Source organism: Gambusia affinis, linkage group LG19 (genome assembly GCF_019740435.1).
Source record: "Gambusia affinis linkage group LG19, SWU_Gaff_1.0, whole genome shotgun sequence".
Classification (NCBI taxonomy): Eukaryota; Metazoa; Chordata; class Actinopteri; order Cyprinodontiformes; family Poeciliidae; genus Gambusia; species Gambusia affinis.
Window position 1 is genome coordinate 20,230,749 of NC_057886.1, and position 27,018 is coordinate 20,257,766.

Here is a 27,018-nt window from a genome sequence, read left to right on the forward strand (position 1 = left end):
GGCAAAGTTGCACGCCTCTTTACTCCAAGCCCGAATCTCTTTTGTCTGACATGCTTGTCTATTGTTCTTTGTAGATCACACAAAGCCTCCTGGACTTGATTACAGCTATCACACTGATTTACAAAAATCTAGCTACAGCATACTGTACATACAATGTGTCCTCTGGATACATATGGAGACAACATGGAAAATATTGAGTGCCATATTTTTATCTTACAGATTTAAATTTAACAAATCTTCAGTGTTTAATATTACACAAAAGTAACCTGAGTTAACAAAAAGCTCAGCTTTTAAATAATGATTTAATTTCTTAAGGGAAAAAAAAGCCGAACCAGTCCAGCCCTATGTGAAAATGAAATTGCCCTCTAAACTTAATGACTGGTTCTGCCACCCCTGGCAGCAAGCATTTACAAAGAGTCTGTCAGAAAGGTTCTGTTAATGTGATTTCTTGATTATACAGGTCAGAAAGTAACCAGGCCTTTGTGAGGAACCACAAAAATCTTTAGTTATAATAGGCAATTCATAATTTAACAAAAACAGTGATTATTCTTTTACACAGGGCCAAGTTGGTTTGAATGAAAAAAGAAGCAATTATTTGGAAATCAGATCTAGAAGATCTGGAAGGTTGCTACAAGAACAACAAGTCTTTAGTGTGTTTTGGTACCAAGACAAAGTTGGTTTATAAAACAAGAAAGCATTTTAAGGTCTATTCTCTGAGCTACAGCGAGTCAGTGTAAAAACTTTAGAACTGGGGTGATGCTCTCTATTTTTGTAGTTTTCATGAGAGCACAAGCAGCAGCATTCTGGATCAGCCGAGGTTTTCTGATGGGCTGTTTATGCAGACCAGTGGAGTTGGTTGCAGTAATCAATGTGATTAAAAATAAACACATGGATGAGTTTCTCAAGATCTGCTAGGACATGAACCCCTTAATTCTAGAAATGTTCTTCAGGTGATAGAAGGCCCACTTCGTAATTGTCTTTATATGTCTCTCCTTGTTCAAGTTTGGGTCAATCTCAACACCTACATTTTGGGCCTTTTCTGTAGTTTCTAGCTGAGTGCTGACCATTGAACATTCCTCTTTAGGTCCAAAAAATAATTACTTCAGTTTTATTTTATTTATTCAAGGGAATATTACTGTTTTCGAAACAATGACAGAAGACTGACAGTATGCCAGTAGGCCTGGCCACCACAATAATTTAATTTGGCCTATTAACCTTTGCTTTATGGCCTGCATCATGTAAATGGGACAAATGTGTGTCATCTGCCACTCACTGCATTCTGCTTTGCCCCCAGAGTCGAATCCGTAGGATGTGGAACGACACGGTTCGAAAGCAGACAGAGTCTTCATTCATGGCAGGAGATATAAACAGCACTCCGACGCTCAACCGTGGTGAGACCCTCGCTCTTTCACCCCCTTTCAATTATTCACACTTAAATACTTGCAAACACAAATGCACTAAAGCAGAACTGACCAAGAGTGGACACAGCAGAGGAAAAAATATTGTAATTCACAGTAAATGTGTTCACACTCCTGTCTGCAGGATGATGAAATGTGTGCTCATGCTTTTCTAGTGTTGCTATAAGGTTATTTAGTGATGCAATTTGCAAATAGTGATTATTAGCAGCAAAAGTTTAAACAGACGGTCAAAGACTTCCTCTTTGGATGGTGAGTTTCGCAACCCGCTGTGTTTCAGTTAGGTGAAGCTCGCAGCAGCTGCAAGTCAGTAATGTCCTGAAGCAACAGCTGAAATATATAGAGCTTGGCTTCTTTCTGCTCTGAAAGGAGGCTTTTTATGTTGCTTTTTTACCTGTTTGTCTTGCTTCCTGAGGCAACGTTGGAATGGCTTTGACATACTCTTGCCAAACTGCAACATGATTACAACATAAAAAAATCATTGAACATTGCCTCTCTTTAACCGTATTTTCTTTGCAGTTAATTTAAGAGGCATAGTGAGGCAGTTGATTTCTGTCCTCTTTCTTCCTTCTAGGGTTGTGTAAACACAAATTCCTCTGACACTGATACGATAGCAGCACTGAAAAGAGTTGCATCTCAAAAACAAACAAATTCATCTTTAAACTGACTTTTAATTGATACACACTGAAATGCACGATGTTCTGTGAAAACGGATCTAGGTGATGGTATCAGATGGTTCAGTGGTAAAACAAGAGCAACATGCACAGAGGCTACAGTCCTCAACGCAGCTATCCCAGGTTTGATTCCTGGCCCCGGGCCATTTATTGCACGTTCTTCCACCTCTTCTGCTCTTCCTGTCAAGCTATAAGTGAATAAAGGCCACTAGTGCTAAAAACAGATCTGGGTGAACCTACATATAGTTGGTCTTTAGCAGCAGACTATTTTTCAGTCACTTGTTTAATTGTTCAAAACAAATATTGAACCAGCCACTCATTTGACAACATCTCAATAAAGTTAGCCTTTTAAACTCAAAAGGCTAAATTTATTGAGAATGGAGACAATAAGTGATTTAAGTGATATTGCACATGACATGACTGGGTTGTAGTTGTCCAACAAGCTGCTCTGAGATTTTCAGAAACTGCCGATTTGCTGTGATTGTCATGTAGAACCTCTTTTTTGATTTAATTAAGAAAATGCTGTAAATCATACAAGTTCAATGTGAGTGGAGAGTAAAAAATTAGAGTAGATAAGTTTCACTTTCAACAAGGATTTGGAGTTATGCTAATCGTACTCCATGGTATGGGTGGTACTTTTTAAAACTACTTTAGACCCCTTAGTATCCAAAGTTGGAATCATTTTGATGTCACAGCTTACCTGGGTATTGTTGCTATGAAGCAGTCCATGTCCAGTCTATGTTATTGACTTGCTTTGAAGTCAATAGCATCTCTAACCTACTAAATAAAGCTCATACTGGTACCAGAAACATTTCTAAACCTGCTTCCAAGTTGTCTAAATTAGCTTCCTATAATGTCTTCCTAACTAAAGTTGAAAGAATTTTCCAGGCCGGCATAACAAAGACACATAAAACGCCGGCATCGCTGATTATCGCAGCCTTTTGCAAATGGCGGCGTCACTGCAGCTGCAATCAGTGGCACTGAGATGATCTAGGTTTGCTCAGGTTCCAGACTCGTTTTTTTAAGGTGGGGAGGGTCGATGTTGATCATGACACTGAGGCAGTTGCTAAATCAGCCATCTCTCTCTATGCTAATTTCATCCATTTTGTTTTTAATGAACTGATTAGCGCGTGAGCGAACAGGGGGTAATTATTCTAATTGAGGAGAGAGACAGGAGCAAGGCAGGGGGTGAGGACGAGGTGTGTTGCGAGCGAGCTAGATAGATGAGAGGTGTCTATGTCAGTCTGTTTCTTTGTGTGGCTCGGTTTGTTGGTTTCTGGAGGGGTTTTTTTGTCGCAATAGAGCAATCACCAGACCTGGAGGAGACGTACTATGTGGATCACTTCATGATGTGCTGTCAAACACAAACAAATGAGCTGTGAAGCCTTTATTTTCCGTGCGGCTGAGAGAAGTTTGGCAGAAAGTTAAAGAGGAAGGCATCTGGGGAGACATGTATAGTGTAAGACGCTATCATGGAGAAATAATTACAGGGCTGAGTCTGGAGGAGAGATGTGTTATCGCTGCCATCTAAGATCTCTTTGATTTCTTCTATGCACTTCCGTCTGAACCAGAGTCTCTTCCTGACAATAGTAATCTGTCCAGAAAAAAGCAATGTATTATACACTGACTGAGAGCATCCCATGCTTCCCCTTGCCCTACTTTTCTTTACACTTTGAGCTACTTTCTTTAATTCTCTACAAGCTATTCCCATAAGGAGGTACGCACAGACAGCTAATCCCGACTAATTTGGTGATGCTTGAAGAAATCCTGGCGCGAGGAACTGAGAAAAAGTTGGTGGATTTATCGCAGCAACGCAAGCCAGAGAATGAACAGGAGACAGGCTTGTGCAGCCTGCCAGAAAGATGGACAGAGGAAGTGTAGCAGGAGGGGAAATGACAAATAAATAGCTGTGTGTGAGTGCATTTTTTTTACTGCTTTTTTAGAATCCCCTTCTTCCTCGCTGTGTGATGAACGGTAGGCAGGGGACCTGAAGGTTGCACTTTGCCTTGGACGACTCTCCGTCATGCTGTCCTATTTTTAATTTCATGGCATTTCTGTTCGAGTTGCCTCAGGCTGGAGCCATACATGGGCATTATACAACAGTCTCAGCGTGCCATTTCTTTGAATTATATTTGTCTTGTAGTGGCATTCACATTTCACTGTGAAATTAACTGTGTTTCCATGACTGCACCCGTAGCCTACATAATGGCATGCATTACTGTTCTCCCCCATCTGACTACATCGTCATGAACCAAAGGTGGAAGGGGAAGAAAAGAAAAACAATCCCCCAAACAGTGCCCTTCCTTTCATTTTTTTTTTCATTTTTCTTTTTGCTCAAAGGTTACAATCAGCAGATGAAAAAACTGAAGGGAATACTGTGAAATGTTTTACTCTGTAAAGAAATGGCATGAGAAAATAACCCCATCTGAATAAATAGTTACTATTCCTCTGATTTCAGATGCTATTAGAGTCTGAATTTCAGTGGCACACCGATTGGGTGCTCTGTTTCTGTGTGCATGCATTTAGGGTCAATTTACAGTGATATTTATTGTTATGCTCATTTTTTAAAATGTTTGCGCTTTGCAGCGACCATGGGCAACCACCTTCTGACAAACCCGGTGTTACAGACCCGCTCTGGTACTTCACCCTACAACACTCTGCTGGCTGAAAGCTTCACCCCGCCCTCACCTGGAGTCTTCAACTCCACAGGTTAGCTCCTCATGAACACCTCAGTCGGTGTGGACAATCTTGACAGCACAATATGAGCTCAACTCGCCATCCTTCTCGCTGTCAGTAGTTTGACGTAGTAGATGCACACTCGCTGCTGTTGAGGGTTTGCGTGGGTGTGCGTGTGTGTGTGTGTGTGTGGGAGGCTTCTCCTTGTATGTGTGTGTGCTTTCTCTTTCCCCAGACTATGTAGCTGTCAGACGGATTCACTAGGCTGAGCAGAACAGAGCCAAACAGTGCCTACAGCCTAACCAGCCATCTGGTCAGATCTTGAATCTTCACGAGAACAGCCACAAATTGATTAGAAGTTTAGCTACAGCTGTGACTGCCAGCTTTTTTTAGGAAGGTTTTCCAGTTCCCGAGCAGCAAAAATAGTTGGCTCAAATCACGGTGTCCATAGAAAAGGATCAGATCATCTCTGTGGGGGGGGCGACGGTCCATCTGGATGACGGTCAGTCATATGTGTGTTCATCATGGGAGCTGCTCTCCTCTTTTTGGATGCCTGTAGCCACAGATTTAGTCAAATGTGCAGATATTTACAATGTTAAATGAAAACTGTGACTTGGTGCTTCCGGTTCATGGCTTAGTTTGCAACCGCTGTGCATCACTCACTATGTGAAAGTTTGAGGAGGAGCTCCTGTTAAATATTTTAGGGCCTCTCTGCACAATGTATCAAGCCTGATAGCCACAGGCCTAGCAGCCAAGTCATTTTCTGAAAAAGAGTGGTAGGGAACGTAGTGAGCACTTCATTAGAATGTTTAATTACCCACGCCGCCACCAAAGAAGACCGTTGATTAAAGTCAAACTACGCCATTAAAATTTAAGTATGAACACACTTTATGCTTTCCAGCCAACTGTGGCTTTTTCTTTGCTGTGAAGAAATCATAGTTTTTTTCCTTGTGGGGTATAGTTCATAAAATAATTGTCACTGCAAAAAAAACAAAAAAACAAATTCAGGTAAATTATGTACCACTGTATATTTTACTAACAGTTTTCATCCTTGAAAGCTGTTAGTAAACAGTTTTCATCTGTTCATCCGTTTTCAAGGTTACCAGAACCCAACTGGGTGCTTGGATGTATGCTGACAAAAAGCAGCTACAAGAGTTATAGATGTTGTTGTTCCTGAGATCAAAAAGCTAATATGATATTTTGGGGAAAAAATAATAATAGATCACAGCTTTTAACAGCTCAAAATTTGTTAGAGTAAATCGTATTTTTGCAGTATTTCCAGGAGGTTCTCATAATTTAAAAAAAAAAAAAAAAAAAAAAGGTTTCTAGTAACCCTGTAAGCAATTTTACTCTGTAAATCCCCCTAAAATGTGTGTGTTGTTCATGGGGACCAGACGACAAATATCTAACCAAAGGTTATTATTTAACTGTTATTATTTCACTCAGTTGAAGCTGAAGGCAATTGATTGCCCTGTTGTTACTTAGGAACAACAGGGCAAACTGGACAGATTGGAAATGCACAACACACTTTTCTGGTGTGAAAAAATTCATGGCAGTCGCTACAGTTCCAGGCTAACCCTGAACTTAAAGTTAATCTATGTGTGTGAAACTGTTGGTTAGCGTTATCAAGAAGCATTTTGCTACAGTGTATTCCAATGTTTTTCCATCCAGTCTGTCACTCAGCACTAGCGTTGCATTCTTCTCTTGTAGAAATTGAGGAGGCCTGGGAGCCAAAGATCATTTATTTTGTGCTGAAGAACTTAGGCACTTGTAAAAAGTTAGAAATGAAGGTGTTATTGTTTTATTCAATGCTCTTTTTAGCACAAAGCAAGTGGTCGGTGTCTAAAGTCTAAATATGCAGAAGACGGTTCAAACAGCCCTCAGCAGAGTCAGGAAAAGACGTTGAGCTTAATGTTTTATTCTTCGAAGTAAACATTGAAAATTAGGGATGTGCTTTCTTTTAAGCTCGAAATGTGTTAGAATAGATAACAATAAACCATGAAAATTTAAGCATCATGGTGATGAGGCATGTTTACAGAGGGATATAGGCAAATGTAATATCCTAGGATATTAGGATCCTAACAGCAATATGTGAAAGCGACACAGAAGGTGTTGTTATATTTGTTAAAAGTTGGAAATATTCAGACAAAGATGTAAACAGACTGTAGTGGATTCATGCCATCAGTTGTTTCACTTCTCTTAGATTTAAAACGGTTCTTTTTGTTTTATCCAAGAGATTCTCTCACTCATTTTGTCTGTTCACTCCACATGCTTTTCTTTGGGATGTGTAGGAACTTTCCGTGACCCAAGTAAGTATAATTAATATTTCCCTGACCTTGTTTTTTTATGTATTTATCTGAAATGTCACCATAAAAAAATAATGCTAAATCTGTTTGCCTGTTTTGGATGCAGAGAGTACACTTTCTAAGCCCCGTGACCCTTGTGGAATGGAGACCCTTCCGCTAAATGGTAACTTCAACAACAGCTACTCCATGCGAAGTGGGCCAGCAGGTGGAGGTGGCGGCAGCTGTGACTTTCTTAGCGGTAGTGGCGGAGACACACCTCCACCCATTTTCAACCCTCGTAGTTCAGAAACCCTGGGAGGCGGAGGCACCCGGCGAAACCTCTCTGATGCCGCAGCCTTTGAGAAAATGATCATCTCTGAGCTCGTCCATAACAACCTGCGAGGCGGTGTAGGCGGAGGACCTGCAGGAGGTGGAACTGACGCTGGGGACAGAACGTATGCCAGTCTGGTTAGGGGACATCCTCACTGCGGAGTGGGTCGGGGAACAACTGCAGGCGGACCAGAGCCTTCCATCAGCATGGACGAGGACGATGACTTTCTGAGTGACGGACGGCAAAGAACACCTCAGGATGTAGAGCTGCTTTATAAAGCTCTGGAAGAGCCCCTGCTGTTGCAGCGCGCTCAGTCGGTCCTCTACCAGAGCGATCCAGAGGAGTCAGAGAGCTACACGGCCGACCTTACAGAGAGCCTCGGCAACAGTGGTCAGAGTGGTGGTGGGCAGGGAGACAATCGAGCACCAGACTCACCTGCCCACGACTCCCTGTACACCAGCATTACCAACCTGCGGGACTCTCCCTACCCCGACAGCAGTCCTGAGCCGCTGGAGGTCGTGCCGCGTTCAGCTCAGCCCCCTGAAGAGCTGTACTACAGCTCCGGGAGGCCTGCTCTCGGTTCTCGTGGGGCCCCCATGCAGACCTTCTATCAGGCCCCACCTCAAAGACCCAGCGGGGAGGGACTCCAGGCTCAGGAGCCCGCCCACACTGAGGGAGACGGACAGATGCAACTGGTCACCAGCCTGTGACTGGAGCCTGAAGGAGGCGGCTGGAAACTGTCGTAACGGCCAGAGCCTCCTTTGAGCGGTCTCTTTCTCATGTGTCTCCACTCTCTGCTTATTTGGTTGCCTTTATTTCTCTGAACTTTTATTTAACTTACATATGAGAAAACGGACTGAGCTTCTGGGGGAGTCACAGCTGACTCTGCTGATGCAGCCTTTATTGTCAACTCTCCCCCATCGTCTGGATATGAGTGATGGGTGTTTTTCATCAGAGCTTTTGATGCCTCTGTGCGACCCCAGTTTTTGGTACCCTAAGGCCAAGTCCAGCACTCTGAATGTACCAATCCACTCCCCCCTTTACCTTTGGATAATTCAAAACTTTCAAACTTTGCTAAAAGAAATGTATGTGTTCAGACCTGCCTCAGGAGATGAGGATATTGTTTTATATTTTGTCTCATTTTCTTTTCTTACCATCTTAAGATCTTTTTTTTAAAGTCATAATTTGATAGGGGTAGTTAGCTGTGCATACAGGGAATATTGTACACTATTATTACCTAAAATGTCTCACAGAAAACTCTTTATCGTTGCCAAAAATATCTTTTATTGAGCCAGAACAGGAAGTAGAATATTTACAAGGCAAATACACACACACACCACACACTTGTTCTCTCTCTCTCTCTCTCTCTCTCTCTCTCTCTGTTTCACACACACACACACACACACACACACATGCATCCTGAAGTGCTTGTTTCTGAACATCAAAAAAAAAGGCAAAGACAATACTCCATTTAAGTAAAAGGGAGCAAAAGCTTTTGCTCCAAGCAGGCAGTGGGAGCTGATTCAGTGTAGTTGCCTTCATTTAGTCTCGCTGTGAATCACAAGTGTACAGAAGTGGAGAACAGGTGGAGACAGAGACTGAGGAGGTGCTGTATCATCCATCCAGAGCTGGAGAGCCTACACCCATGAGACTGGGCGACGCTCTCCGCTGTTTTCTGTGTTTGTTTGCTTTAGGCCTTTGAAACTTAAATGACTGCCTTGCTGTTGTTTAAAGAGAGTATTCAGTTTCTAAATCCCGGGGCTGCAAATGCACATTGCTGCCCCACTTCCCTTGTACTTTGCTGTTAGAGCCTAGAGTGAAACGGACTTTCTGTGTGTTCTTGTGGCAAACAGGACTGCAGACGTCGCAGACACACTGACCGACAGTTGGTATAACCGTGTACATAGAAAAACCACACATGAATCTACTTTATTCCTATTATGTAAATACAAACACCAGATGATCAAAAGCAACAAAAATAATAAATACTATGAAAATTACTTCTTGTACTACGACAAATTGTTGAAGGAAAAGAATAAAAATGCTTTGTGACCTGGATGAAACACTCTATCTATCTCTCTCCCCCGGACCGTAATCTCTCACTCTTTCCTTTTTTCTTTTTTTGTTTTGCCATGAAATTCCTTATCGATTCAATGGAGAGAGAAAATCAGACAAAAAGGCGAGAGTGATTAGAACGTGATGAAGATTTTTGTATTTTTTATTTTATTTCATATCTAAAAGGGAAACAAATCAAACAATAAATGTACTGGCACAATTTTTTATGTGATTGAAATCCATCACATGTTAATTTTTAACCTTTGACATTTTATACGCCGAATTTCCAAAAGCAGTGGGGAGATAGTGCTGTGGGGCAAGCGAGATAGATGTTGTCAAATGTCATTCTGTGGCTCACCAGCACATTGAAGCTTTGTGGGGTGACCAACTGCATCCATTAAGTGATTCAGTTTTGCTCTTGTATTATTTGGAAGATTTAACCAGATGAAATACTTTTAACATGGGTTTTAGCATGTAAAATAATGACATTTGTTTTGCTGTCAGAGAATATTGCATTTTGCTGTTTCTTAAAGATAGTTTCAGCATTACTCCAGAGCCGTATGTGACAACTCATTATTTTCCAGTGAGCATGTGTCCGTGTGCATGTAAGTGTGAATGTAACTCTGTGTGCTGTGTCAGATTTATTTTTTCCAAGTGTGAGACTGTATCATGCACACAACTTCTACAGGCTTTTCTTTTCCGTGACAAGAATTGAATGCAAATCACACAAGGCGAGATACTCATCTGTGAAAGTTGCCGTTACTCCTCCTCCTCAAGTAGATATTGAGGAGGACTGGAAGAGTCAGAGTGCCTAGAGAGACAGGAGGTGCCACTAGAAGATGAAAATGACAAACCAGATTGACTGATTGGGAGGAGTGTTTCTAATATGCCACCTGATGTGAAGCAAAATTAGCCATCAAATGATAAAGAGTTCCTGTCAGTCGTTAAAATCCATTTGACCTTTTAAAAATGTCTGCCTTCTTTTATCTTTTTTTTTTTTTTCAAAAGTGTACATATGTTTTGGATTTTCTGTTTCTACTAACTTAATTGCAATGCTCTTTTTAAAACTATATTATTTTAAACCTGCAGCAAGTTAAAAAAAAAAAAAAAAAAAAAGAGCAAGTGGTGCCATGACACAATTTGAAGAGAAGACAGACACGTCTACCACAGTGTGACATTTGGCTGGGACCTTAACGTCCCACTTCTGAAGAGAACCCAAAGGACAGCTTTTAGCTGCGGCTCCTGGGGCTGAAAGAGAGAGAGGGTTAAAGACAGATAAAGACCAGGGATTACAAGGATTTGCTACTATTTCTTCAGGTTATTCTAATTACTCACCTAAGTACCATTGTACTGGCTGTGGAGGAAAATGAAGCTAAAAAAGGAGCCACTGGTATCATCACTTGAGCTGTAGGGGGAATGTCTGCGGTACTCGTTTGATTAAACATGACCTGGATTCGCGACTGAACTTGTGAACTCTCAGTGATTACAGGTTTAAAAAATTAGATTTGCTCTTGTGGTCTGGTTTTCCATGGTGATGGACCGCTGAAGTGGAGATCCTGTGGCACAGCAACAAAGACCACTGAATGTATTTTTTGAGTGCAGGACTGGAGCAAGAACAAGTTATTCCACAGCTGTAGTAGTAAATGGAAAAAAAGATTGCCATCATTACCTTAATCCCTCTTTTTCTCATTATAACCATCTTTCATTTGCTGTATTTGATGCTGATCTCAGCAGAGAAACACTGCACTGATGAACCCCAGCCATCCCCTCAAAGGAAAATAGGAATTTGTATCACCTTGGGTCTGCTTACGTTAATTCTTGTTGCTCCTCTTCTTTTCCTGCTAAACTCATCTGCATTTTAATATCTATCTCGATAGACTGCATTAGAACAGCACCTCTTTGTGAGTGTTAATTTGTTTTGTTGAAAGCTTTGTTTATCCCAGATTAATATTTCAATAAACAGAGGAGGGCGTCGCTCCGGTAAATGATAGTGATTATGCTGCAGAAGGTGTGCAGCCCACGCTGTTGGACAGAGTCTGGTAGTGTCTCACGCAATGGGAGTTACGCTGCCGTTCATAAGCCTCCAAATCTCTGATTACAATAATAACTCTGTGGGTGCTAATTTACCACAGAGAATTCACCATTCTCCATCCTCTTGTTTTTGGTCTTTGTTTGCAGATGTCTAATGCATTTCCCATTCAGTGCCAATGTCAAAGTTAACACGTGTGCTTTAATAGTTAGAACCGTAGGATCTCAGGCTGTTGACACAGAGATTTCCAAGTGCTGCAGCTAAGCAGAGACAGCCGTGGGATTGATTTGTCTTTAATTAGATTGGGATTTCACCGGGGTTGTACTGTGTGAACATACAGCTGACCCTTTTCCACATAGACATTACCGCCTGCGTGGCCTGAGAAAAGACAAACCAGGGACAACATCAGAAGGCTGTCAAAATGAACTAAAGTGTAAAGGCGAGGTGCTCTGATGAGTGGGGTGGTATTTAGAAACGAAGAACTAAATCCTGTCAGGTGTTTGTGACCCTTATGAAGACCAGAGATTAAAAGACATATGTTAACATAAAAAAATAGTTATGGCTTGTCTCTTATTGCAGTAAGACTTATTTTAATTTCTGTCATCAAGAAATGTGTTCTCAAAAGAGGGAACGAGAATACCAGACAGCTGAAAATATACTTTAAAATATCCTGAGAATAACTGGAGATCTAATAAACACCCTACCCAAAAGCACTCTCTAACAAACCCACTCTACCTGCAATTTGCCAATTGTGGTAATAGTCATCTTAATAAATAATAATAATAAAATAAAATCAAGTGAGAATAATAAAAAATATTCAGTAAAAAGTGCTGGTGTTGTATCATACAGAACAAATATCAAATTGTGTGCATGTTCTGGTACACAGGATAATAAAATTATTTAAAAAAAATTTGCAAATAATATTACAAAATAAGAAATTTGAGCTGAATAAACATTCATTTCCAAATCTGAATGTTTCACAGCATAAAACTTTTAAAGTCAATACCTGCAGTTGGTTAGAACAGGGCAAACAGGCTAAAGTACTTCAGATGACAATGTCCACTGTTTACTGTGTATTCACTTGACCTCCTAATGACACAACAGTCTCAGCTGATTGAAAAATGTAATTAGAATAATGTAGTTTGCTTACAAACCAGAGGTCTTACCAGACGCAAAAGTATTACTCATCTGGTCCATTTTTGGTTCAAATGTGTTTGCTTGTCCTTCAGTGAAGTAGCTCAGGCTGGGTAGAGAAGTCAGAAACTGTACTCAAGTAAGAGTAGTATTACTTCAAAATATTACTGAGGTATAAAGAAAACATGTTGCAGTAAAACTGTTCCTAGAAGTACATTTGTTTCATCATGTTGCTAATGTAAATGTAACTAAATGCAAACGGGTACCACCCACCTTTGGTTTGCATTTAGTTTTCTTACAATAATATTTGTTTTGGCCATAATAAAAGTTAACTTTAAGCTAAAACTGCACATATGATGATCATACAGGAAGTGAAAATACAATGGAAGAGGTCAGTTGTCAAACTCCCGTTCATTGATTTTACTCTGGGAAACAAAAATTAAACTGCTGCAGCTAATTGCTAAATATTTAAAGAGAAATGTAATTTATTTACTTTAATAAAGAATCCAATGGATGTAAGATGATTATTTTTTTTACCATTACTGATAAATATTAAAACACTTGGCAAAACAATGAAGAAACTTTATGCTCACAAACAACACCCAATGTCCCCTCGAGTGTTTGGCTGGTTACTCTCCTTAATATTTGTATTATACGATACTTTTCTTTGTTGCAAATTAGAAGCCATATATCCATTCAACATATTCATGTTTTAAAGTTGTCAAAGGGGGGAGAAAATCTATGAAATTATGCCTCCATCCATTCATGTGTGAGGCGGGATGTGGCTCCATGCTCTGGCGTTAGAGAACTGGGTTGTGAAATCACTCAGCTGTTTTGAAAAAACAAATGAAAGATTAACAGTTGCCTATTTATATTTCACATTCTCAAGATTTAACTGGCTCTAAAATATAATACTAATAATCTCTTTATTTATTTTTGGATTAAAATAATCAAACTGACATGCCTGATATCCAGATAATTCGCCACAACAAATTGTAACTAAGAGAATATGAGCTAGATGATGTTCGGTCACTTACATGATTTCTTCAAAATATTTGAAAACAAATCCGCTGCCACATGATAAAATTAATTTCAGAAGAGTTTGTGTATCTTTCCCTTTGTTTTCCAAAAACAAATATAAACTGGTGATTTTCCTCATTGATTTCTGGCTGCATTAAATGTCAACAGAAATGTTAACGTTGTTACCAACAACAGGTTTGGGACAGAGTTCAATCTTTTCTGTACAGAGTGGCACAAGCACAGCTGGTGGCTTTTGAGTCGTTTTATGAGCCCAGTTTATCACGCAAAGGTCAAAACCAGATCAAACATATATTTTACAGATTTATAAATAAAATATATTTCATCCACTAAAACTACTTTTATAAACTGAAGTGGGAAGAGTAATGGGTCTGGATTTTATGGTGTAATGTTTCCAAAAATAGAGCAGCAGCCTATTAGATATATAGATGTAATTTCCTTAAATTTTGCTGTCAAGGAAACAGAATGTCTTGAAATATTTTTTACTTTTTTTAAAAAGTCTGAAAGCTTTTTTTGAGTCAGTTACATTGATTTTTTAATTTTTAATTATTTTTTTTCCAGTTTAACCTTCAACACTTTCTATTCTCACTGGAATTTTTTTTGCGAAGCCACTAATTACTCACTTCGTTAGAGTAACTTTCCTTCTGAAATCACATTTTTAATGTTAACAAGATATTTCATGCCTGCCAAACTATTTCCTTTAGATTCTTTGATGTTTTTTTTTTTTTCAAAGAACGTGAACACTAATGTTTGTGTTAAGAAAAGTTGCTACTTAATAATCAGTTTTACTATCTAAAATTGGTTCTTTGCTAAGTGATCAGAAATGACTGGAAATTCAAATCTGCCTCGAGGCTCAAGCTGCACTTCAGTCACAAAAACAGACTTGAGTCTTAACTTGTGGGGTGAAGACTTGATTGGAACTGGAGGTCTGAGTCTCATGAAAAGATTCATGCAATCAGAGGTTCACATTCAGCCATTAAGTGTGCATCATTTGATTTAATGACTATTATTCTCCCTTCTGTGTTAGTGCATGATTTACAGATGACTGCTTGTCAATATTGCACACAGAAAGTATGGTGATAGTTCGTTGCCACTGAGTTTATCTGTTTTTACCATTGAGCAGCATTTACAGTAAGTAAGACGCAGTAAATAAGCTCTGACACAGATGTGCCTGTTCTCTTGTTTAAGGACTTGTTTGATTTATTCAGCGAGTATATTGAGCTATTAAATAGTTCCAAACCCTCTAATTTCATGATGATGATAATAATGATATGTCTCCCAGACAGAATTATAATCCTCCAGATCGTTTAAGCAAAATATGAATAATTTCTTGAGGTCTGCTAACTTTTCAGTCAGGTCTTCTTGTTCCTGGGCTTCATACTTTTATTCCTGCACCCAGCATTGTGTCCTGATAATTATATTTACGTTCTCCTTGTTTGGTTCTCTTTTCACCGCATATAAAGTAATCTTAATTGCTGTTGTGCTTACTTTTGGGACTGTGTCCCCCCCTCCTCACTAAACTCCCTCCTTTTGTAGACGTTCAGCATATTCTTTCAGTGTTTGCTCTTAGCAGACCGATTTCTAAAATTATTTTGCTCCTTTTGCCTGTTTTTTGGAAAAGCCCTGTTCTTTAGCCAGACACATTCAAGGGGTACATTAGTTTTATATAAGGATTTTCGGTTAATCATTTAAATTTAGGATCAACAGAAACTCTTACCATGACTGATGCGATTTAGGAATGTTAATTTTACTTGTTAGATTTGAGACCTGACTTGGATTTACTGCAAAAGATTTGAAAGCTGAGTTTGACTTGGGAGAGCATCTCTGTTGTTCATGCAACAGTTTTGATCATCTGCATTAAGAAGACATTTTTTTTATTTTTGAGTAATTCAAAGAGCTTCATTGGGGGCCTCGGTGAACAAACAATCAGATGCACAGATGCAACCATGGACTGATTATTTATATGCAGTGCTGTGAAAAAGTATTTCCCCTTACATCTTTCTTTTGTTTGCCTTTTGTAAAATTTGCATGTCTCAGATCACTAAATAAATTTTAAAAGCAGACTAAAAAAACTTGGGTAAATGCAAAAAGAACTATTGAAATGAAACTGTAATTTCCAATGAGGAAAAAAAAAGCCTTTGACACCATCTTGGTTCTGTGTTGAAAAATAATTGTGTCCCTTGTGAAGTCGTGAATTACTTGTAATCAACTAGATTGTGGTTAGCTACACCTCGGCTGATTATTGTCTGAAGTTTAATATCAAGAATTTACCTAACTAGAAACTGACAACCTGGATTAGGAAAAGTATAAACAGAAACACATTACCCCGCCCTAATCCAAAGACACTTCAGAATATTGCTGAACAGAATCACAGTAAGACTATTTCAGCATGTCAAAGAAGAATCCAGAACAACATCTAAAGCACCGCAGAAAGAAAGAGACGGGGCAAAATCTACATTCATGGGAGATTTTCAAGACTGAAACCACTGCTGATCAAAAATAACATAAAGCACTCTCATATATTTCCCCTCCAAAAGGATTGTTATGAGTCCCAATAACTTTAGTATAACATTTCATGAACTAAAGAAACATGGAGCATTTGGAAGGTGCCCTGTTTAAATTGATGGATAATGAACAGTATTTCAGAAAGAGAGAGTCGTAGCAACTCCTAAACTTGCTGGTGGTCTGACTCCTGGATGACATGCTGTAATTGATGGAAACCTGAATTCTGCCAGAAAATCCTGAAGCAAGACCATCCAGTCAGCAGCTGGTCACTATAAACTCACGAACGCGTTGGGTTATGCAGCAGAACTATGATCCGACGCTCACCTGCTGACCCACGTCCGCCTCTAAATGTCTCCAGAATGAAACAGAGATTTTGGAGTGGCCTGGACAAACGCTAACCCTAAACAACAGATTTACATTCAAATTTACATTTAAAAAGTATTCAGTTCAGCTGAATTGCAAGTGGGCCATGTTTTCCCCACAGTAATTCAAAAAATCGTTGCTAGTTAACACAAACGTTTACATTTGTTTCCACCAAGGTTGGCACAAACATGATTAAATTTAAGAAAAAATTGCTCCTAAGGGATTGGTTCCCCTACTTTCTTTAATTTTTTCCTTCCAGCTTTTTGTATGTACTCAGAGTATCTTTATGCAATATTTAAATGTATGTTAAATTTAGATATGACTTTGAAAAAAAATAATTTTTCTCAACATTGTGTAACTTAGAAATAGCAGTGAAAACCCTGCTACATGAACACTGTAAAGATCTGGGTCAGAAATTAGCTGACTAAAAAAGGTTTAAACAGGATTTTCACTTGTCAGTGATAATTACTCCTGTCATCAGACATAATTATCAGTTTTTTACACTTTGCTTTCAGAATCTGTTAATTGGGAATGGAAGTCACCAGAGTTGAAGGCATGAGTCCATGCTTGTATTATATCTGGATCTTTTTTAAATATGCAGGTAATGCTTAAATACATGGAATAAGTTTAGTTTGTTCTCATGATGACAGAGGATATGAGCACTAAGGTGCAGTGGGATTCTATAGATAGCAATGTTTCTAGGACATTCTGTCTTCTGTGTGTGGGAAGTTCGTGTGAATATGTACAATCATGTTAAAAAGTCAGTAAATCTATAAATCTTTTTTTTTTTTTTTTTTATAATCTGGTCTGGTTCAATTTATAACATTAGGTAACCACATCCTCAGTTGCACAACACATAACATATTCCATTCCACAGCAGGACGTGAGAAATAACCACACTCTTTCAGTTTTCCATAAATGGGTAAGTAGCAGCCAGGTCATGCTAATCAAAAGCACTTAATTAAGTGGTCATTAGAGGGCATAAGTGCCTCCATGAAAGCAATTTTGGTGGTTTGCTTTTCTAAATGACAACACAAATTCAAAGAGGGAACATGCCACCATCGGTCTCGGAGAAAAACAAATGCTGCATCTCGTCAATATGAGGACGATTATGAGGTAATTTCCTACCATCCGCGGTTGTTACTCTTTCATCAGCAACATTATTAATTAATTGGGAACATTCAAGGTAGCTGAAAAACCTCATACCCGTGGACATCACAGCAAGTTTATCCTATATTTAGACTTCTAAGTTAAATCTCCTGCAGCTTCTGTTTGAAGGTCAACAGATTTTTACAGTGCAAATAAAGAATAGTGGAAATTGGTGAAAAGGGAAAGGCTTTTCACAGAAAATAGTAGCACAGCTTGTATTTCCAAAGTTGCATTTAAACAAACTATTCAAATTTTTTGAAAATTGTCCAGAGGACAGAAAAAACAAGCCTTTCACCAAACACAAGACATTATACCATTGCACTCGTCGTTCCATGTTGGCTATAATCAAACAGTCTGAATCCCTAAAGTCTCTGCAAATGTAAGTGCTCTAGTCAAATTTGAGGCCATCTGCCCAGCAGCTGAGACTTATCTGAAATTAGGTCATGCAACAGGATAGTTATCCCAAACACAGCCACAGATCTCCCACAGAACGACTTGGAAAGAAAACAAACAAGGTGTTGCAAATGACCCGCTCAAAGTCCAGACTTTAATTAATATTCTGGAATTGGACCTTTACAGCGTGGTGTGAACTGATTTTCAGCAGCACTGAAGTGCACCAAGCTAGAATTGCTCCGCAGCCAGCATGTGAGAGGCTGATCAGGTCATAATGATGATGATTTCTTCACAGGATATCAGTTATTGTTGACATTCTGCAGCTCTGTGTTTGCATTTTCTGTTAAAAAAGTGTCAAGTATTTACCTAGTTCTAAACTTAATGTGGATCTATATTTAAGATCATTTTTAATATTTCCTTCTTAACATGATTTTGAATATATTTCTGAATCTGTTTGCATACTACTGCCATTTCTCATTTGACCATTTCCTCCTCACAGTCTTTCCTTTGAAAGCAGTCTGGGCCAAAGGGACAGTTTTCTGAGAGGGTTTCTATTATTGCAGGTCAGAGCGACCTTGCATCAGAACACGATAATAAAAAATATATATAATAATATTCACTCGTGATGCTTCAGGGAGGTTTTTGGAGATGTTCTAAAAGTGTAAAATATAATGTGGATGTAGTGGTGAGCTGACGCACCCTAATTGCTTGTGTGCTTGTTATGTGCCAGAGTGATAAAAAGGTAATAACCACCCAAAGTTATAATTAATTCTCTGCAATTCTGCATTAAAATTAACTTTAATATCCCCTCCTCACAATGCGAAATGGATTTGGAAAGTTATCTTTACACCCAGAGGTTATGTTTAATTCATTGGCCTTTTCAGCCGGCCCAAACTGCATTGTGCTGTTCGCTGGAATACCGTGGGATACGGCGTACTGAAGCCAAGCAGCTCGTTTCCTTCCTGAGTCAGCACGCCTATGAGCCGCACAGCATGCATAGGCAGATTTGACCAGGTGGTAGGGATGAGGATTATACTCAAACAATGATCTGCGTGCAAAGCACACACCGTAAAGCGATCATAGACACGTAAAGAGAAGCACATTGGGGAAAATGTCAGACAGCTTTTGGCTCCTGAAGGGAAGGTTGAGCAGAGCTTTGCTTAGCAAAAATAACCCTGAGTGAAAACTATCGTGGCGCTTTCAGAGCATCTCATATATGTTTGTATAGGTACACACAGACCTGTGGGGATAATTACTCTGCTGTGTTCGGCTTTCTAAAGCATCAGTCAAGGTTAATTAATCATACTGTGTGGTGTGATCCCTCATGTAATCTTTTAATAACTGCACTGTGAGTGCAGATTACTGATTTCTCATTGCAACACCATTTGTGTGCCATTTGCCAAGGTAGTGCACAGCAGCACTCTCCAGGGTAAGAATAAAAAATTATGATCAGCTAGATCAGTTAGGGGCTGCACAGTGGCGCAGTTGGTAGAGCTGTTGCCTTGCAGCAAGAAGGTCCTGGGTTCGATTCCCAGCCTAGGGTCTTTCTGCATGGAGTTTGCATGTTCTCCCTGTGCATGCGTGGGTTCTCTCCGGGTTCTCCGGCTTCCTCCCACAGTCCAAAAACATGACTGTCAGGTAAATTGGTTTCTCTAAATTCTCCCTAGGTGTGAGTGTGAATGGTTGTATGTCTTTGTGTTGCCCTGTGACAGACTGGCGACCTGTCCAGGGTGTACCCCGCCTCTCGCCCGGGACGCAGCTGGAGATAGGCACCAGCAACCCTCCTGACCCCATTAGGGAAGAAGGGTGTTCAGATAATGGATGGATGGATAGATCAGTTAGGAATGGCTCATTAAATCATATGTGTTGCAGCTTTCCTTCGCCCGCATCTTCACTCTTTGATTGGAGTTCGGCTCTCACTGCATTTTATTTCTTAGCTGGACGATCAATAGCTAATTCACTAAAGCCTAAAAATTAGCTGCAGCCAAATATATTTAAAAAAAACAAGCATATCCCATCAAACATTTTGCCATACTATATAGTAAAGATGAACTGTATGTTTTGCACCTATCCATGCATCAGGCCAGCCTTGTTCATGTCCTTTCCCTGACACTCCCTCGGAGACGAGGCTTGGAGGCATTGACCATTCAATCACCCTCTTTTCACCAGTGCAACTGTAGCACCTTCTTGCAAAAAATAAGAAAACATTCAACACGAGCAACAAAGCCTGCAACCCCTGCCATGCTCACTTCCTGGCATTCAAACTATCTCAAAGTAAAAAAGGGGCTTTTTCAAGGTCACTGCACATTTAGGGAAGCTTAAAATAGAGTCAGACGTTGACAAACCGGGGCTCACAGCGACTGTCAGCAGATCCCAGGAGATAGAAAGGAGATGTATTAAGTTCAGCATGAGCCCTTATGTGTTTGTGTATGAATGTAATTACTACCATACATCAAGCCACAGGAGCAACCAGCCTGTGACATACAGCATTTAACACTTGAATTACCAAGTGATGTGTGGCACACTTCCAGAACCTCTATTGGTTAGGCCTGAGCACTTTACAGTATAAAAATACAGAGACCAACCCAAACACACTCCCTGACTGCACAGAGGGATCACACAATAGCCAATCAATTGCACTGTGATGGGGATTTTTTTTTTTTTTTTTTTTTTTTTTGTAATATTTTATTTTTTTTCCTTCAAAAAAAGCATGTTGTTACTTTCCCAGTGAGTGATGATAGAAAAACAAAATCAGTTTGAGATTCTTCTGCAATCCGGAATAAAAACACAATTTCATTTGCATAACTCAATCAAAGCTATAAAAGGCGAATCAGTGTTGACCGCGTTCCTCTGTGCTTCACGGCACGTGACTCTTTACTGCCACCTTGTGGTAAAAACAGCAGTGTAACAAAACGGTGAAGAACGGAGATAATCAAGCAGTGAGATCCATAAAAAAACAAATTTATTTTATATTTGAAAGGCAAGAGATTACAGTAATAAAAATGATAATGGATACAATTAAACAAATTAAGATAGAATGATGCAGTCACAAACAAACAAAAAAAAGCCTCACAATTTAATATATGCATGCAGGATTTTTTTGCGAAACAAATGTAAATTAACCGGGCAGATTTATATGTAAAATAATTTTATTATGACCATTTAATCAAAAGGTTTCTGACAGTAAAAGATGTGGACATTCATATAACAATATAAAAGGAAGATCGATTTTAAAATATTAATTTATGTGTTTTTATTTAAAAACAACCTGTAAAAGTGATTTGCAATTGTAAAAATCGTTACAGTAACAAAGTCATTCTTAAGAATTTTTTGCATAACCAAATTTTTGGCTATTTTCTGCTGGTATTTTTACAAGTTGCTTTTTGATTGTCTTTATGATTGGGGGGCCTCCCTGCCATCACCCTGATCTTTACCAAGTGGATTTATATCAGGAATGTGGCTCTAAAGTATTATTCCTTTCATTGAGAATAAATGCAACTACCCGAATATAAGATACTGGGTTTAACTGAGATACAATACAGAAATATTTATTTTTAAAATATCTTTTGTTTAGCTATACATATTCATAATATGTTTTATATCGTGAAACATACATTTTTCTTTAGCCCTCATATGTGGCATGTTCCTGACATGTATGCAGTTCACCCACTCCTTTGGTTAAGTTCAACAGTCGAGATTTTCTTGCATGAAAATCATATTGATAATTGCCATGACAACCGGGGTAAAATACCTGATGCGGTTGTTAAGATAGTTACAATTTCCAAATCGTAACTATAATATAAGAAACAAGCACATTTAAATGCTTAAATTTGTTTCCAAGACAAATTTGACACACACCTTTTAATTATTAAAGATTTTTTTCAAAGACAAAAGGTGTGTGTAAAATTTATAAAATAACTTAAGCCTAAAGGTTATGTCAGGAAATGTCTCACATAGTCACAGGGATATTATTATTATTATTTCTTTCTTTCTTCCTTTCTTCCTTCTTTTCTTTCTTTCTTTCTTTCTTTCTTTCTTTCTTTCTTTCTTTCTTTCTTTCTTTCTTTCTTTCATTCTTTCTTTCTTTCTTTCTTTCTTTCTTTCTTTCTTTCTTTCTTTCTTTCTTTCTTTCTTTCTTTCTTTCTTTCTTTCTTTCTTTCTTTCTTTCTCTCTTTATTTATTCATCTATTTATTTATTTGTTCCCTTCTTTCTCTCTTTCTTTGTTCCTTTCTTTCTCTCTTTCTTTCTTTCTTTCTTTCTTTCTTTCTTTCTTTATTTATTTATTTATTTATTTATTTATTTATTTATTTATTTATTTATTTATTTATTTATTCCTTTATTTCTTTCTCTCTTTCTTTCTTTATTTATTTATTTATTTATTTATTTATTATTATTATTATTGTTATATATTAAATATTTTTTCAGGGTATGTTGACTCCACGTCAGCATCCTGCAAAAAATTTATAAATAAAACATTTAGTTAGAAAACAAGAACATGTTAACATTAAAACATTAATATACAGATTTCTTGACTTACTGGTGTTGCAGAGCATCTGGTGACTGCTTCCTGGTTGCTAAGCTCGTTCACCAAACTCAAAGCGACACAAGACCTGTTGAAATCTCCATTGGCAGTTCTGGAGATAAACACAAAATGCAACTGAGATTTGAGATGCAGCCAAAATAACAGCGACATGCGGTATTCAGGATAAGAAGTTCAAAAGTTTAAACTAGTCTGTGTGATACTGGCAGGGTGGAAAGAAGCACTTAAATTTCCCTCTTGGAGTCTTGAAGAGCAGCAGGGCAAAATCAAGAAGAAAAACATGTGGCAGACTAAAAACTGGCACATGTCCTGGGTTTCTCTTTGGTCACACATTTGAAGGTGCAACGACTCAGTGAGTGGCGGCCTCACCGCTGATCTGGCAGCAGTGGTTGTTCTTCAGTGTGATGATGAGCAGCAGCCCCTCCGCCATCCAGCTCCCTGATCACGGCGAGGTAGTCGCCGATTATCATTTATCAGGCAGAAACAGAAACACAACAGGGTGTGAGAACAACAGGTCATTTTGTTTGACCACATCAAAATGTTTCAGATTTGTTCATCATGGTCAGATGTTTTATCTTGTTTTGCTTTTCGTTCTATTTCACACTCTGTTATTTTTTCCTCTCACACGCAGCTAAACTTATTGCTTTGTAGCTTACTTGCTTTTCTCTGACTGTCACATGAAATAAAAGTTGGACTTATTTACATTTTACAGGTTTTAGAGACGCTAACTATCTGTTCACTTAAAACATACCTCTTATTTCCTCGTCCTTTAGTTCCGTTTATTCCGCCTGGCTCCTCATTCATGTTCCTAAAGCTGACACACACATTAGTTATTTTCAGGTCAGGCTGTCAAGCTATAAATAAAGGAATCAATAATAAACACATTATGGTATTTAAAGCGCACCCGTTCATTGGGTTGTGATCAGATGGAGTGGTGGTGTTGGAAGATCCCATGTTTCCACTACAATACAGATATTAAACATAATTTAGTAATGCATAAACAGCTTGCTCAGAAGCTGTGCAGGTAAAGCGACACATCAGTTTAAACTTAATTGCAAACGTGACGAATTTTAATAATCCCTTTTGAGATAAGTGAATGTTTTCAGGAAACAGGGATCTGAGGAGCTTTGGCATCACCTAAAGAATCAATAGCTTTTAGCAGATTAAAGTCCAGACTCCATGATGTTTATGAGCTTACAGACACACTCTGTCAATCCTGAAAAACAAGGTAAGAAAAAGGGGGTCAACTGCAAAGGCATCAGTCTAACCTCATCGCACTTTGAAGTGGATCTGGGTCATTTTCACCACATCCAGACGGATCTTCTCCATTCCTGTAATGTCCAGAATAAACAAGTTAGTTCAAAGTAGGAACTAACCTTCACTGATCTCCTCTGAAAGTAGTTTCCAATGTCAGCTTACCTGACGTCAGCATTGTTTTGTCCCTCTATGTCTCCTCTTGGAACCATTGGGAATCCACTTCCTTCTTGGTTTCTTAAGAGGATGTTGAAAAGCATTAATGGCTAAAATAAGTTAACCGAACTAGTAAAGAATAACTTGTATAAAGGGTGTAACTCAACTTAAAGATAGAAATTCACTTTCTTAAGTAACTACAGCAGTTTCTGATTGTAGTATATTTCTTAAATTTAGACAAAAGTGGTGAAACATGCTAAAAAATAAGGCTTACCTTTGGAGACAGTTGAATATCCCACCTCTGAAAAAGATCACAACATTTTGCTGATTCCTTAACAAAATCCTCTTATCAATTATCAGCACAGGGTTGTAAATATATGAATGAGTGAATTCAGTTAGGGCCCATCGCCTCAATTATTAAAATTTGACTTTTGGTTTTTATGATCTGCAGGTTACAATGAAAAAAAGTCCAACTCCTGCTCCTACTTGTACGTATTCTAAATGTATTTTATGCAGTGAGATCAACACAGCAGCCGTTTGGAAGTAATTTTCCCTTGACATACAGTACAGATGGCAGCGGCGGTGATTCAAGATGGCAGCTCTCAAGGAGAAATCTAATAGAAGTGAGAATGAATTAATGCCCATAACAAAAAAAAGAGGAAGTAGCAGAGGGTTTTTCTTCCTCACTGTGGTGAGATGTGAAACCTGAACATGGAACGCTTTTTTCTGTAATGTTTTGCCTGTTTAGTTAAAAAAAATGACCTGACGTCCTTATTTGACCTGAAACTTAAATGTAAATTTCTAACACAATTTGTGATTTATGGCCTTTAGGAAGCTACTACAAGTATTACATTTGTAATGCTAAGACAATTGCATTACAAAAATAAAGATCTTCCATCCATCCATCCATTTTCTATTCACCCTTTGTCCCTAATGGGGTCAGGAGGGTTGCTGGTTCCTCTCCAGCTGCGTCCCGGGCGAGAAGCGGGGGTCATCCTGGACAGGTCGCCAGTCTGTCACAGGGCAACACAGAGACATACAAGACAAACAACCATTCACACACACACACACCTAGGGAGAATTTAGAGAGACCAATTAACCTGACAGTCATGTGTTTGGACTGTGGGAGGAAGCCGGAGAACCCGGAGAGAACCCACCATGCACAGGGAGAACATGCAAACTCCATGCAGAAAGATCCCCGGCCGGGAATCGAACCCAGGACCTTTTTGCTGCAAGGCAACAGCTCTACCAACTGCACCACTGTGCAGCCCAAAGAGCTTTTTTTGCAAAACAAACAAACAAACAAAAAAACTTATTGGATTTACTGATTTAGAAATTGACTCACCTCTTATGTTTTTTCCAGCAGTAGTAAGCGAAGAGTCCAAAGACAACAAGTAGGATCAGCAGAACTGCAATCCCTACAGGTGACAGAAAAAGAAGAAACATGTTGAACAGATCGAAGGAAGAAACACAAAGTCGGATATTTTGCTTTCACTCACATCCAAGGTAACTTTGATCCTGGATTGGTGGCCCAGGACTCGCACCAAGATTGCCTGGTGGAAAATTAATTTAGAAGTAATTTATAGTTTATAATTATATCTTTAGCAATAATTACATCGCTAAAGATAGCGTAATAATATTTTTTTTTATTAAACTTTGTTGTATTAGGAAGTATTTTTTTGGAACTCACCAGGGTTGGATTTGAAATTTACGCACTTTTCTCCGGCAAGTTTTTGGAGGTTTTCCTGTAGAAAAATAAACTTGATTAGGATTCTGGGTCCCCAATCGTAAAGGCTATGATTAAAATGAACTTACTGTAGTAAGTGTGCATGTAATGTTAAGATCCTGGCAGTCTTCTGTGATCACTGAATGGTTATCCATTTTCACAACTGGTGGCAAAAAGTTAAAAACCTGTTTGCGTAGATCAGCAGAACCGAAATTCATCTGTGGAATAAAAAGAAATAAAAACTTTCAAGAAAGACGGTAAATTTATTCATATAGCACCTATTATAGATATTAAAATTACAAACTTAGTAATTTTAGTTAGTTTAGTGTAAGACTTTTTATGATTTATGATTTTATGATTTAATCCCTTGACTATCATCCTCAAAAATATTACATGTAAGTCAATGGACCTATGAGGTCATCATGACGACTTAAGGGTTAAACTGAATCCCATAATATACAAGGAGCCTGATCGGTTATAGTTTTCACTTTCTCTTTCAAGACTTGATAAAGATTAGAATATCTCTGAGAAAAGTAAGATTTAAATCAGAACATGGACTAAAATGGAGCTGAAATAAACACAACCGCACCTTGTTTTGTTCAACAGCAATCTCACTTCCTTCTGGGCATTCGTGTTCAAATCTAAATCCCTCAGCACCATGGATTTCAGTGCAGGTTATGATTTTTGATTTGCATTCTGTAAGAAACCAAATAAATGGTTGAGAAGAAGTCCGAACAAAAACAGGAAGTAATCTCATGACGCAGTAAAAATTATTACATTATCAAACAACAAACAAATCAAAATCAGGTTATTTCTGAAATAATTTCATAATTTCTGAAGTTCCAACTCTTACTTGATGTCGCACATATCTGTAGCCTCCATAAGAACAAGATTAGGACAGCGAACTTGTCAAATAGTCTGGCCATGTTGATTTCTCAAATCATTTAAGGAAGTGATCTTCTTCCTCGTTTGTTGTCTGTGGAGGGCGTTACCGCCACCTTTAGAAATTATATTAATGTTGCCATTCTTGTTCAGCTATGACAGCACAGTTTTACACAGATAGCAGATCACCAAGAAGATGAATCCCAGAAAGCACTTAGCTGTAAACTTATACTGGTATGTGTACAGTGTGTGGGGAGGTTTTTTAACAGCAGAGTGGATTGGACGGCCTTATTCCTCTTGTTGTTTTACACACCAGACACAAGAGGAGGCCCTTGTCATGTGGGTCAGAGTCATAGAAACAAGGTCAAAGATGTAAACCCTGTGGCTGCTTACATACGTTGTTTAGCAGAAC

General features: G+C 38.7%; 2 protein-coding genes across 3 annotated transcripts in view; one reads left to right on the plus strand and one right to left on the minus strand.

Annotated features, from left to right (window-relative positions):
* The window catches only part of adgrl1a (adhesion G protein-coupled receptor L1a), a 111,926-nt gene extending 98,520 nt beyond the window's left edge, over positions 1–13,406 (plus strand). The window contains exons 23-26 of one of the 2 annotated variants that reach the window (XM_044099664.1): positions 1,295–1,391; positions 4,676–4,798; positions 7,057–7,074; positions 7,178–13,406. In XM_044099664.1, coding sequence (XP_043955599.1) covers positions 1,295–1,391; positions 4,676–4,798; positions 7,057–7,074; positions 7,178–8,091 — 1,152 coding nt within the window. In that variant the 3' untranslated portion in view covers positions 8,092–13,406. The remainder of the gene's footprint in view (positions 1–1,294; positions 1,392–4,675; positions 4,799–7,056; positions 7,075–7,177) is intronic. The other variant, XM_044099665.1, reaches the window with a different exon arrangement.
* An 8,948-nt stretch (positions 13,407–22,354) lies between these two features.
* On the minus strand, positions 22,355–26,797 carry LOC122821596. Its single transcript, XM_044099666.1, has 14 exons — positions 26,578–26,797; positions 26,314–26,420; positions 25,814–25,942; positions 25,689–25,743; positions 25,498–25,551; positions 25,344–25,416; positions 24,273–24,299; positions 24,008–24,079; positions 23,857–23,919; positions 23,493–23,549; positions 23,340–23,402; positions 22,958–23,026; positions 22,586–22,682; positions 22,355–22,498 (listed from the first exon to the last, which is right to left on the minus strand). The coding sequence occupies exons 1-14, from the start codon at positions 26,648–26,650 to the stop codon at positions 22,451–22,453; spliced, it is 987 nt and encodes a 328-aa protein (XP_043955601.1). The 5' UTR covers positions 26,651–26,797; the 3' UTR covers positions 22,355–22,450.
* Positions 26,798–27,018: the final 221 nt, after the last annotated feature.